The sequence below is a fragment of the Ischnura elegans genome, chromosome 5 (genome assembly GCF_921293095.1).
Source record: "Ischnura elegans chromosome 5, ioIscEleg1.1, whole genome shotgun sequence".
Taxonomy (NCBI): domain Eukaryota; kingdom Metazoa; phylum Arthropoda; class Insecta; order Odonata; family Coenagrionidae; genus Ischnura; species Ischnura elegans.
In genome coordinates this window covers 97,433,236-97,447,863 of record NC_060250.1, presented here as the reverse complement: position 1 = coordinate 97,447,863, position 14,628 = coordinate 97,433,236, and the positions used below count along the sequence as shown (strand labels likewise).

At 38.5% G+C, this 14,628-nt stretch overlaps 1 protein-coding gene across 6 annotated transcripts in view; it reads right to left on the bottom strand.

The window, feature by feature from the left end:
- LOC124159309 (F-actin-monooxygenase MICAL3) overlaps positions 1 to 14,628 on the bottom strand; it is a 241,657-nt gene that overhangs the window by 27,027 nt on the left and 200,002 nt on the right. For all 6 annotated transcript variants that reach the window (XM_046535044.1, XM_046535049.1, XM_046535050.1 and 3 more), the window contains 3 exons: positions 13,639 to 13,988; positions 11,687 to 11,853; positions 1,224 to 5,627 (listed from right to left, as the gene is read on the bottom strand). In XM_046535044.1, the coding sequence (XP_046391000.1) occupies positions 1,224 to 5,627; positions 11,687 to 11,853; positions 13,639 to 13,988 (4,921 nt within the window). The remainder of the gene's footprint in view (positions 1 to 1,223; positions 5,628 to 11,686; positions 11,854 to 13,638; positions 13,989 to 14,628) is intronic.

Below are 14,628 nucleotides of genomic sequence, written 5' to 3'. Positions count from 1 at the left end.
ACTAGCAAATTCCTTATAGAATAGCTGGTAACATACACTTCAGATTTAAGATATTTGTCAAATACTATTATTATTAGATAATAATGGACTGGTAAATGACAAAAAATACTTTTCAAACACTCCTTTACGACAAAATGGCATCGGCATACACTTGTTTGACCTCCAATTTCCAACTCAAAAACTCAGTTTTAAAAAAGCTTACACTATCATAGGTTATTTCAAGAATTCTGTACCTTTAACACCACCCAATACGGTTAGTAGATGAAACTATACAAGTATGTACACATTTGATGAGTCAATAGGGATGATATCAAAATGCTCAAACTAAGGTCCAGCTGATGATGCCGGAGATGATGATTTTGATTGATACATCTTACCACTGCTAAAGCTAACCAAATCAATTTTGAACATATGTATATGTGACAAGCTAGCTATCATGGATTTGATATTTGCTCAAAGGAGATTTAAAAAAATGCTTTTCTATTACAAATTTTATGTAGAATTCATTATAGTGGATTCATATAGCACAATAATTTTCAATCTGCTACAAGGGCAGATTAATAAACACATTCCTTAGTTTTACATGGCCTACAAAATCCAGAATTCTGTAATAACAGAAACCAAACAAAAACCAAGAGAGTAAAAATAAATCAGATACATACTGAGAGAAAATTTATTGAAAATTATTTGATTTGGGCATGATCTAGCATAAAGCACGAAAAAAATTGGAAAGATCAATAAGAAGAGACATTTCTAAGTAGGTATCATAAAACCCAGTTTTCTGAGATAAAATATTGCTATTAAACTTAATTAATTTTAGATAATAGGCATGGCATATTTGTCTTGGATAGTATTTCTAACCTCAAAATGCTATTTGTAATCCACTACGCCCTTCATGGATGATTAAATAGAGAACCTTACATCAATAAATTGAGAGACCAGAAAATTCAATGGATCTAAAGCAGAAGACCAGTCAACAAATCTACATCACATTAAGAGAATGAGTTACCACTCAGCCACCATTGCAAGTGATAAAAAAAATATAACAGTTCTGATGCCAATATACCTAACTTTCTATAGCTTCTCCTAATGCTGTCTTAAAAATAAAATCAACCACCAAAGAATTATTCGCTAAAGTTAAAATCTTTTAAAACTTTTAGCAATGGAGATGAAGCATAAAATATGTGTCTACTTTATCAAGCCTTAAGGGATGAATGACATACCTTATATCCCTTGGAGCGAGGATGTAAACGTGGAAAACGAGGGAACTTATCACTTCCTCCCTTTTCCTTGCTATCTTTTCCAATTGAGTGAGTTGGACTGGCCACAGACGAAGTAGGAGATGGAGAAGTGACAAGAGCGGCTGGTGGAGGTGAGGACGGAGTGGAGGAAGATGCTGTTGTGGAGGCAGATGACCCAGACCCCTTCTTCCCTCCAAAGAAGTCGGAGACAGCTTGGATGATACTCTTCCTCCTCTCCCTATCCTTGCTCCCCTTTTTCCCATCCTTCCTGAGAATCACTTTTTCACCCTCTTTCACATCTACTTCAAGCTTTGAAGATTCCACTGTTCCCTCTGGTCTTGACGGGGATGTGGGAGGAGATACTGAGTGGGCTCTTGGGATCACGTCAACCACTTCCCTACCTAAACTATGCAACACCACATCGATTCCCCTCTCTTCTGTCAAACTCTGGGACTTTGATTTGGCCCTTTCTGAATCACCCGTATTAATTAAATGGGACCTAGTCTCATCAAAGTTGCTCACATCCTTATTTTCCGAGTCAACCAACTTATCTGTACTTGTTGTATCTTTCCTTCTGATAGGCCGAACAGGAACATCAGGCACACCCTCCCTCGCACAGGCCGAAGGTCCTACTGGAGTCCTAAAGAGGGCTCTTCGAATGTCTGGCATTGAAAAGGCGTCTGGATTGGTAAGAGGAGTATCAGGAAGAATACCGCCTCCCAAGCCCATGGTGGATGAGGACAAGGTCCGAGAGGTAGGAGAATGGACTGAGAGAGGGCGTGTCTTCCCACCACAGGGTTGGTTAGTTGACATACCAGTCATTTCCATGGGGGTGGAAAACACTTCATCTAAGCTGCTCTCCATGTCTGCCGATAGTGGTTCTTGTGAGTGCAGACTGTGACGTCTCTGTGTGGTCCTTGCTCTCAAATTCAAGATACAGGGGGGAGTGACTTGAGGGTTCATTGATAGGGAACGCGTTGGTGCGACGTTAGAGACATGCTTGACATCAGATTTTTCAGGGATACGAGTTTGATGCTGTTCTGTCAATGACACATCCAAGGACGTGGATAAGGGAGTGGTTTCCTTCCTATCGGAGGCAGAAGGAGTAGGTGGGGAAGAGGGAATCTCGGAACTTCCCACACTAGCACGAGGACTTCTCCCTCGACGCCTTTCCCCTCCCACACTGCTGGAACTCCTACGGCAACCACCCTCACTGCTTCCCAAACGAGAAATAACCATTTCCCTAATGAGATCTTTCTGCTTGCTACGCTCTCGTGAAAGCTCCTCAAGTTTCCTGGAGGTGGATGGAGAATTGACAAAGGGTCTAATGATTGTGGGGTTACACACAGTTAAAGGTTTCACTTCTGGGGACACTGATTTTGAGGGAGATTCAGGCTTTGACAAGGAAAGTGATGAGGTTTCAGCACGCTCTGCAAGCTTATGGGGAGGATGAGACTGAGGGGAAACTTTGGAGGAGGCAGACAAAGACACAACATGAGGCACCTTCCCTTCACTAATGACACACTTTTCTGGAGAACTTTCAGGTGAAGATTCCTTAGGCACTAAAACTCCCTGCTCATCATTTTCAGGGTCTATAAAAACAGGCTCACTTCTTTCACACTCTACTCTGCCACTCTTCTGCTGCTTGCGAGATTTACGAATGTCTATTGAATCCCTGGCATTGCTGAATGGGGAGACACGACCTTTGAGGCGCCTCACATGCCCCTGGTACTCAGCATCCTGCTCCTCATCCCTAGAATGTCTTACCTCTGTGAGGCCTCCTAATCGATCACTCTCCTCTGCTTCCTCACCATCCACCAAGAGGGAAGGCTGGCTTTCAATTACAGTTGTCACTGCATCACTTGGAGTAGTTGTGTCATCTTGGGCTGGACTAAAGCCATCCTCCTCTTCTTCGGCCAAACCAACCGCAATACAGTTCACAGCCTCCACAGTTCTACTCCTCCTCACTCCACTAACAGTGTCACTACTGCTATCTTCCTCATCATCTTCATCCTCTGCCACAGGAGTCACTTCACCTTCATCTTCCCCATCTGCTGCAGCTGGACTGCCTTCTGTAAGCTGAGAATATCCCTTCCTTCGACGCCGTCTCTTCTGACACTCCTCTCTGTCCTCATCAGGACTGCTGCCTTCGGTACCCACATCCATGAATTCTATGTCTTCTGGACAGTAAGAAGAAGCTTGGACCTGAGGAAGGGATGGAGGAGGCAATGATGGTAGAGGTGGAGGAGCTGCTGTAGAAGGCTCTCTAGTAAAGTCATCTTCCAACTCAGCCTTCTTCGCTCCAGTGGAAGCCCATTGCCCATTGCTAGTATTTTTCTTGTGTATCCTTCCACCACGTTTCCCTCGCACTTTTTCTCTCTTCCTTCGATCACAGGTATTCACATAAATAGGATTTACACACAATTCCAAGTCAAGATCTTCCCCTACACTATTAGCAGCATCAGTATCACGAGCCCAATCAGAGGACAACTCCTCAGTTTCGGTCGGAGTGGGCACTTCCTCGTCCTCTAACACCATAGAGAGATCCTCCTGCTTTTTCAGAGGCAAAACACTAAAATCTCTCTTTAAGTCTGGTTCACTAGCAACCTTCTCCTCACACACATTTTTGACTGGAACACTACTTATTTCCTCCTGAGATTTTATACTATTCAAAATTTGACTATCCCTTACATCTAATTCAGCCTCTTTTTCACTGACCTTTTCAGTTTCACTGGAAAACACTATTATCACATCTTTTTGGGCCTCAGAATCAAGGCATTCCTTTGGTTCCTCCATCTCCTTCTTTTGGCTTTCTTCCAAAACCTTAAAATTCTCTGCTGAGTCTCTGTCACTTTCACAAGGCAACACACCAGGAACAGCTTCTTCAACCTTTATCACTTGGGGCACTGTGACTAATTCTATTGCTTCCCCTTCATCCACAGGAGTTTCTTCTACAACTACTACTGGGGGCACTGGCAAAACTTTCTCTACCACCTCAGCCTCATCAATGTCTTTTTCGTCATAGTAATCATCTTGCAAACTATCTTCCGATGAGCTCTCTTCATCATCATCATCTTCTTCACAAGAATCATGTTCATGAACTTTTTTCCAATTCACCTCTGGGACTTCAATAGATGTTTCATGGGCTGGACTCCTTGGCCTCCAGTCCACCCATTCACCTTGACTATCCACTGGCTCCTCTTCATTTTCCTCACTTTCTATAATAACCTTTTTCACTTCGACCGGCTTAATGACAGCGCACACATCATGAGGTGAACCAGTGGTGGGATTTTCCTTAATCTGCTCCTTCTCCTGGGGCTTTTCATCAAATACTTCCTTCAATTCTTTTTCAACTAACAATGGTGATTTCACATCACCTTTTTCTATTTCACCAACTATTTTTGGAGGCAATGGTTTATCATTGCTACGATCAATGCCAACTGTTTCTATAGGTTCAGTAGCTTCATTTCCAACCACTGTTGCACTAGGTGGCAATTCGTGATTGTCTTTGTTACACACTCCATTCACAAGCTTCTCCTTAGAAGATAGAGCAACATTCACTTCGGTTTTATTACCTAAAACTAAATCCTCAGGCTGACGGGGTGCTGAGACCACAGGAATTTTACGATCTCCACTTCCTTCTTTGTCCAACACCATCTCTTTAGTTCCATTGCTCCTGGAACTAAGTGCACTGTTAGAAGGGGATTTGGCAGCATAATCTGATAAAAACCTTTTTCGAATGCTGTCAATATCCTTCTGAAGAGTTAGGGGAGAAGACTGAGCAAGATGTTGATGCTGAGCATCTGATGTTGAACTTGACTTTTGAAGGAATGTCTGCATGGCTGCTGATGGCTCAGGAGCAGGGTTCAAGAGTTTCTGATGCTCAGAGATGGCATCTGCAAGGCAGCGTAGCTTGGAATCAAGAGCAGGAGCTGGAGGCACTGCTGGAGAGCCAAGGATGGAACGTCGGGCTGGGTTTGTGATGGCTGGTGGTGATGGACTGGAGGTTCCGCCCAGTAGGTAACGCTTTTTTAGTTCAAGAGAAACTTTGGAGGCAATTCCCTCAGTTGAGTGAGTACGACTGAGGGGAATCAAACGAGGAGAAGGCCTTGGCTGTTGCTGGTTTGCAGCAGATCCTTCCTTTTGTTTGCTGGGGTCTAAGATGTCAAGCCTCACATCACCATTCACACCTCCACACAGGAGGCTCTCGTCTATAACAATGGTAGGAATCTCATGCTGGAGAAAATTTCCTCTGTTACGGTCATCATCAAACTCTGAATCGGTGGAAATCTCTGTGGCAGAATTTTCCTCCTCTTCTTCTTCCTCATCATCATCGTCGTCGTCATCTGAGTCAGTCTCCGAAGTGGAATAATCTTCTGAGTTGACCTACGAATGTACAAATAGAAATTCATCAATTAATACATGGGTGTATCCAGAGAGGGATAGGAATGGGGGGCATCTGCCTCCGCACAAAAAAAATAACAATAAAATGGTTATGAAGTTGCGAGTAAATTTTTTTCAAAGCCAAGAAAAATGATGATAATAAATATGATGCATGTAACTAGAATAAAATTTTCAAACATATAATTCTAATAATTAGCAATGATACTGGTGTAATTGTACATAGTTTTCTTAACATTTTGTTTTTATTTGTTTTCCATGCTGAAATGTCACAACCTGAATGACCAAAGGTTTCCCAAACCAACTTGCCCTAATATTGATCCCGGGTAGGCCACTCAATGAATACAACAAATGATGAAACCCCGATCACCATGTTGAAAATGATTAGCAGAAACAAGGAGAGAAAGCAGAAATTTCAATCAGATTAAGTTTTACTTCATTTTTTAAAGATTTTGATTACAGCTCTATTTTAATTCAAAATCATTTACTTCTTAATGAAACACTTACTTGCAATTTTCCACAAAAATAAAATTTTACTACGACTCGAGTTTCGATGATACTACATCATTGTCAAGTAACAACTCAGTTGTTACTTGACAATGATGTAGTATCATCGAAACTCGAGTCGTAGAAAAATTTTATTTTTGTGGAAAATTGCAAGTAAGTGTTTCATTATGAATCAATTCCACTCCATCTCGCTTGATTCCTCGAATTTTATCATTTACTTCTGTTTTTAAATTATGGTTACAGCATTGAACCTCCTTTGACATGACAAAATTATGTTAACATTAAATGCCTCTTAAATGAAGTAAGTAATTATTAAGGAAAACGTGTATATACAACTCCCAAACAATAAATTTAAAACTGAGCAACCACCAACGACAGAATTCTAATTTGTACAATTAAAAGTGAGGAATCAAAATACCCAGGTTTTATGTGTGTGAGAATTCACTAGAGTCTGAATTACAATTTCACCACAGAAGATGGTGATTGAAATACTCAATATTTGAACAGAGATGAGATACAGATGTCAGTATTAAAATGTAACAGTTTTTGATAACATCATTACTTGATTGTATGAATACTTTGAGAGTACTACAGTTTGAACAATGAAAGTGTGTAAGCCGGAAAATTATGACATCATATTCAAAATAAACTTTCCTAATAATCTACCACAAAATTCTTTGTTTAATTATGTGATGGCAACGCAATTTTTAGCAGAAAATAATGATTGAATGTGTGAATATGCTCTCAACAAAACAACTCCTATCACTATAGTAATAAAAAAGTGACACACTTTACAATTAAAATTGTGCCATACACACAAAACAGAAATGTGAAACTATCATAAAGTGTAATTCACCACAGTAAAATGCAGTTCATGCAAAATGACTTCCATCTCTATCTCTCATAATTCAAATTGCATGCAGAAAAAAAGCAAAATCATTAAATATGAATTAAAAAACTATAACAGAAAATTTTAAAGCAGAAAATACTACATCTCTACCATAAACCACATAAAATTAGTCACATAAACACTTTGTATTGATTTATGGACAATAATGTAAAATTAAAATCCTAATTTTATGACAACTAAAATTCTACTAGGGATAAAAATATTCATTTTGCTGACATAAGAACAGCCATTTACTTCATGTTAGCTGGTGGTGTAATAAGCAATTTTGCTGTTACACAAAGGAGTATTTGAATATCAATTATATTGCTTGATAGGATGGAAAACACAGGAGAATGAAGGCAAATAAAATTATGTTAACATTGAAAAATTCCATAAGTGTACGGAAATGCAGATTATTGATTTAGTAACAAAATGGCAAAAGTGACTGACACATGTGATATCACACAAAATATTAAACTTTTTACCTTAAAAAATGTGGTCTTTTCAATCTGGATGATAAAAACTTCACTCTCCAGAATTCTCTCTTGAACTTACCAATTTAACAGATGGAAAATATAGTCATTGGTTAGATTACGAGCACATCAATTACATGTATCCGATCCCACCAGAGAGCTAACAAGAAGTACTGACACCTCTAAATAACCATAAAATACTTGAAAACATAACTGAGGTTACTAGGTAGTAAAATCCTATATTTACATTTCAATTTTTAAATTATTAATGATAGAACTATTCAAAAGATATTATGAAATTCTAGATAGCTTCACTTTTATGAAAAACATGTAATGGTGGATTGGGAGCATGGGAAATGGTAATGAATTGTGATAGAATATGACATATTCCAGCGACAAATATGTAATCCCATAGATTTTTTTAATGATTAAAACAACTAGGCGAAACAAGATGAAAATAGTTATGAACCTTCTCTATTTAACACCAATTTTTAATGATACATGTTGCTTAATGTTTTTTCACCATCTTGCCTTCTAGCGATGGCAAAAGAAACAGTTAAAGATAAGCAATTCATACTTTTCTTCCTAATTATTTTGATGGTACCACAAGTTGATGGTATGGCACGGTAATGAGTAAGAGAAAAATAATTTAAAAAATTGCAAAGTGACTACACATCCATTAAAGGAAAAAGTAATAGGTAAAAGGACTAGGTAAAAAGTAATTTCATTCAGCCTCTAAAATCTAAATAATTCAAGAAAGCAATAAATGAGTTTATCTAATGTAACATGATTACTAACCATTATAATTTATTTTGAGGGAAGAATAGACAATAATAATCAACACAAATAAGACATAACGAACATTAAATTACAATTTTTAAATATCCTTACACACAATATAAATATGTAATTGGTTTAACTTGATAAAAGTCTTCCAAGTTCAAATCCTCACAAATGTCATATAACAGATAAAATGTATTCTTCTTCAAAAGTTTGATGCACCAAAGAAGGAAAGATAATTGAAGACCAAATATATCTATGTTAAATACGAGATTTATGATAGACACTTGAGTGACAGTGAAATGATTCCATTGAATCACCAAGGTCCTATCAATGAGTTCTTAGAATTAAGAGATTGAACATCTTTCTTTATGACTGTGACTGCTGCTGCTACTACTTTTAGGATGATATGAAGTGAGACTACTTATCCTAGGTGGAACAGAAGAGATTCTAGATGAAGTTGAGGGTATGTGAAAACTTCGTAAGTGGGTTGCTGTTGGGATATATGTACTTCTAGTGGTCATAGGGACATATGAGCTTCTGGTGGAAGATGGAATATAAGAACTCCTTGAAGATGTGGGCACATAGGTACTTTGAGTGGTAGTGGGAACAAAGGAAGACTTTCTATGCTTTTCTAGTAACTGAACAGCAGACAGCCTTCTTTCTGGAAGAGAGGGATACCTGGGTGTTTCATCTAGAGAATACATCCTTTCCTTAATCATAGCCCTCCTAGGCCTGTCACTAACTTGTGGTTGATTTGGATTTGAAACCTCAACAACTTTGGAAGTATCACCTTTTGATGATGAATCATCACTTTTTGAAACTTGATTCTGAGTCATAAAATTCACTTTACTAGGAGAAGTAGCTTCACCAGTCTCTTTAGAATTAGGCACTTCACTCAGAGAAGCGGCTCCACCAGCCTCCTCTTCAGACTTGGGCACTTTGCTGATGGAAGAAGCTTTAGCTGTTTCCTCTTTAGACTCGGGTACTTTGGTCAGAGAAGCAGATTCACTAGCCTCCTCTTTAGACTCAGGCACTTTAGGTAGAGAAGCAGCTTTAGCAGTCTCCTCTTTATACTTGGGCACTTCACTCAAGGAAGAAGCTTTAGCTGTTTCCTCTTTAGACTCGGGTACTTTGGCCAGGGAAGCAGCTTCATCAGTCTCCTCTTTAGACACAGACACTTTAGTTTGAGATGCAGTTTTAGCTGTTTCCTCTTTAGACTTGGCTTCTTTGATTAGAGAAGCCACTCCACCAGTCTCATCTTTAGAATTGGGCACTTTGCTAATGGAAGAAGTTTCAGCTGTCTCCTCTTTAGACTTTGCTTCTTTGGTCAGAGAAGGCAATTCACCAGTCTCCTCTTTAGACTTGGGCACTTTGCTCATGGAGGAAGTTTTACCTGTCTCCTCTCTAGACTTGGGTACTTCAGTCAGAGAAACAGCTCTAAGAGCCTCCTCTTCAGACTTGGGCACTTTGCTAATGGAAGAAGCTTTAGTTATCTCCTCTTTAGACTTGGCTTCTTTGGTCAGAGAAGCAGATTCACTAGTCTCCTCTTTAGACTCAGGCACTTTAGGTAGAGAAGCAGCTTTACCAGTCCCCTCTTTATACTTGGGCACTTCACTCATGGAAGAAGCTTTAGCTGTCTCCTCTTTAGACTTGGGCACTTTAGTTAGAGAAGCAGTTTTAGCTGTCTCCTCTTTAGACTTTGTTTCTTTGGTCAGAGAAGCCACTTTGCCAGTCTCCTCTTTAGACTTGGGCACTTTGCTAATGGAAGAAGCTTTAGCTGTCTCCTCTTTAGACTTGGGTACTTTGGTTAGAGAAGCAGCTTCACCTGGCTCTTCTTTTGACGCAGACACTTTAGTTAGAGGAGCAGCTTTACTAGAATCCTTTATAGCATTGAGCACTTTGTTCAGAGAAGGAGCTTCACCGATTTCCTTTTTAAACCTGGAATTTTTGGTTAGAGAAGCGGGCTCATCTGTGTCTTTAGGCTTGAGCGCTTTGCATTTTGAGATATTATCAGAAGATGCAATCACCCCAGACACATTAGTTTCATTTTCTTGAATTTTCTGAGACAAATTTGAGTTGATATGTGAAGTGCGATCATCAGCTTTAGTGATTTTTGATCTAGGCATAATTTTTGGTGGCACATTCAAATCTGGCATATCAACAGTCTTAGACAAGCCTGATTCTGAGGTATGTTCTGAAGAAGATAAGTTTACTTTAATCTTATCAGATTCGCAAAATTCCATTGATTCAGACGTGCTTGTTGCTGGGTGAGTCGACAAAGACAAAGAGGAAGTATCATCCTTTTTTATCTGAAATTTCTGAATAATACTTTCCTTATCAGAAGGGACAGGGTCATTGGGTTTTGGCTTTGATATTATCTCAGTTGGTATCTTGTGCTCCTGAGCTTCATGTACCTTTGATGAGTAAAAATTGTTAATTTTATTAGAAGAACTTATATCACACTCCCACGGAGAAGGAATGACATTGTGTCCTTTCAAATTGGGTAAATCTAGGATTGGCTGTGTGGTGGTCTCTGATAAGTAAATTTTAGTCTTTAAGGCCTGAACTTTGGGAGACACATCTGAGTTTAATTGAGGAACAAGGACATCAAGACTTTCGAAATTTGGCTCAGGGGTAATCTTGGGTGGCGCATTTCTATCTGACCTTTCATTTATCCTACATGACTCAATTGTAGCATTCTGATCAGATGAATGTATGTCTCCATTCTTCTCAGAAATAATATTCACTGGCTCTTTTGAATGGGAGACGTTTAAGAGGGAATGTGCAGGCAAAGCTATTGAAGATGGTTCAGTCTTTTTGTTCTTGAATCTGGAAATAACTTCCAGATTACCCTGATTAGAATAGTCACCTACATCTTTGGTATTGGGGCATAGATCATCCTTGCACTGGTTCATATTTGACAATGGAATATTTTTACTAATTGAGACATCATTTAACAAGACGAAGTCACTATTTACATCAGAAACAGCAGCCTTTGGGGGCATGAGATCTGAGATTTTGTTTTGAGATGATAACTTCTCAGTATCATGGGTAACCAAAGTCAGATGATTTTCTTGTGGCGACTTAATCACTTTGCTTTCACTAGATAAATGAAGGGGAAACTGCTTCTCATTTAACAGAGACATTGAGGGAGTATTGAAGAATTCACTTTTTAAAGTTGCAACACTCTTCTTGGACTTAGTTTCTACGTCACTCTTATGGTCAGAAATGCTATTACCCACTGACAATGAATTTTCAGGCTGGGGGTCACTTTCTTGATCACTAGCAACAGCTGGAGGAGGGAAATCAGTAGAAAGTTCCGTACTACTAGCATCATCTGTAAGGTCACAAAATAATGGAATATCTAATGAACAAACACTTTTCAAATTCACCTCGGTGTCTGATCCCTGATCCCCTCCACTGCCATGTCCAGTCCTTGGAGGGCGTTGTGGTACTTTCAGATGGAACTCCTGCTTCCTCAGTTCTCGAGCCTTGGCTTCTTCCTCCCCTTCTTCTTCCTCGTCTCCTTCCGTTGCGGTCTCACTGTCTTCATCCTCATCTGCCAAATGAAAATTTGGCATCAAACCAGATTTCAAAATGCTCATCACAAAACACTCATTTATGTAAACAAATTATTTCAATTTTTCTCGCACACCACTTGCCAAAATTTACATTAAATGCCTTTAACTCATCTGATGAAATCATTCTGATGAATAATAATTAAGGTAAAAAAAATAACAATTCATTCCAACAGTTTTTCATAACCATATACCCTAAACCTTACTACTATCATATACTCTCAAATAAGTCATTGACTGTGAAAGTTGATGAAATGTCATACATTTTAAAAGCACCAATACATACATCATTATTCTTGAATAGGTATGTAGTTACATTTATGATCAAGTATATACTGAACACTCGGTTTTTGGAAAGTGACTAAAATTCATCAATTTTAAAGACACTGGAGGAATATCCATAAAACCATTAAAAGTATAATTTTAACTTTTAAGAACTTATGGCAACTTTTCAAGTATGTGTCAAAATTGATTTCTAAAATTAGCAGCCAAAGAATTATCATGATAAGCTCATAGGACTAACTTACTGAGGTGCGAATACAAAAATTGAGGTTTAAAAAATGGCGAAGCTAGATAAAAGGAAGAATTAAATACGAAACACTAAACCATAACACCTAGCATCCTTCACATCAGGATATGAAATTATCAAAATTCATAACTTGGTGCAAAAAATCTGTTAAAATAACTACCAATACGTTGCACAAGGAATTTACAACAGGCAAAATTGGACTCTTAAAAACAAATAGGTAGATTAACAAAGCATCATCCTCGCACATAATATTTACCACATATCTGTAAAAGCAAAATAGGATTGCCCAAAACACTGCTTGACCACATGTAGCAAGGTGGATAAAAATATGGGTGTCAAAACTTCACTAACATATGTAGGTAACAGATCTATTTTTCTCCATGATAATCAAATCATAAGAATATAGAAATTGAAACCTAAGCGTCAATGTGAAATGATGGAAACAATTTTAACTATGTGAATATGAGTTTTGAAACCATGAGAAATCTATAAATTAACTACTATATTGAACAATTAGAATGAAAAAATCCTGCCCCATTAGAGAGCATCACCTTCGACAAGTTGGGGGAATTATAGAACGAGATGACAGCTCAGCAAGAAGAAGGGGTGGGGAACAGAAGCATGGAAAGGAGAGGGATGGTGGAGGGGAGGAAGCATGCTTTCTCGGTCTTCCAAGCAGCAAGGCTCTGAAGGGAGGTTGAAATGAGAGTCTGGGGGAAAACTCGTCTGATCGTGCAATTTTGTGATGTTCTTGCTTTCAAGGCAATGCCAGGGAAACTGGGTGTCTGAGACCTGTACGGTGATCTCTAAAATGGGTTGGATGGCTTGTAAGCCTGTGATGAGAAAATAAAATCCCTAAATTTGCATCCTATTTCTCCATTTGAAGGTCATCGAAAAAATCCATAAAAAGGCTGAAAATAGAAAAATATTGTTGCACCTGACTTATTTTTATGGGTATGGACATTTAACAGTGTTTTCATGAAATGCAAAACAGGTAAAAATATTATAGGCATTAAGACTCAAAATCAGGTCGTCCATGACTTCTTATCAGTGAAAATGAAAAAGCTATTGCAGTTCATAAGAATTTGGTGCCTCTACATATAAGTTCTGTCATTATTCCAACAACCCAATTAGAACTGCTGATCACAATATTTAGAATGGCAAAAACATCAAATATTAAGTTGGTATTTCATCATCAAAGCAAAGAAATACATAAAATGAACCATTCCAAACTTACCTTCATCTTCGTAATCATCTGATTCCCCAGATTCATAACTGTCACTGGATTCTTCATCATCCTCCTTGTTTGTCTTTCCATTTTGAGCTTCTCCTCCAGCGGCTTTGGATTCACCACTTCTACCTCCATCTTCAACGACATCTTTAGAATACCTTCGCTTCCACTTCTCAGCAATTAGACGAGTCTGCTCGATAGTCATCATAGGTTCCTCCATGGCCTCCACAAACACCTCATCCTCATCATTATCTCTCTCCTTCTCCCCTTTCTTCGAGTGCCTTCTCCTCTCCATAACCTCCTCTCCAAGGTCAGCTATTCCTCCAATCTCCACATTCTCCCCAGCTTCATCATTACTAAACAAAAAAAATGCACTATGTAAAAAAATATAGATAACAATAAAACTATCTCACCACTTGTCTAAAGTACGATCGGAGTTACTGTTGATCAGAAAAGTATCCCGGTAGACCATTATGATGAAAAGTGTGAGCGTATTTGATCACCATTAAGATGTCACAATATACAAATAAGTACCTTTCTCTTTCAATTCCTATTTATGAAATAAGAGTTCTTTATGAAAATTAACAAATTTGCCTTCATAACCTACAAAGAAATTGCTTATCGAGCCGGAGGGCATTATTCCCCTCCCTCTCTGGTATTATCTCCTCTGAAGTCACTGTCATAAGGCATGATACTCTCAAATTCCCCACCCTTGCTACAGCTTCAAATCTTTCTGCTTGTGTCCTTCTGTAAAAAATCCTTGATCTTGGCTGTTATTATGATTCATTACATATCCAGTCTGAGAATCATGAACATCGCAAAATAGGCATTGGCCCAACAGAAGTCCATTATTTCAAAGAATGATCCCTGGTATATATTTAATTTTTCTCACTGCATTCTAATTGAACTGAAGTAAGCTTCAGGTCCTCTATATGATCATATTCATGGAGTAAAATGGTATTTTCCATGGTATGGCAGCTATATGGTATTTTCCAT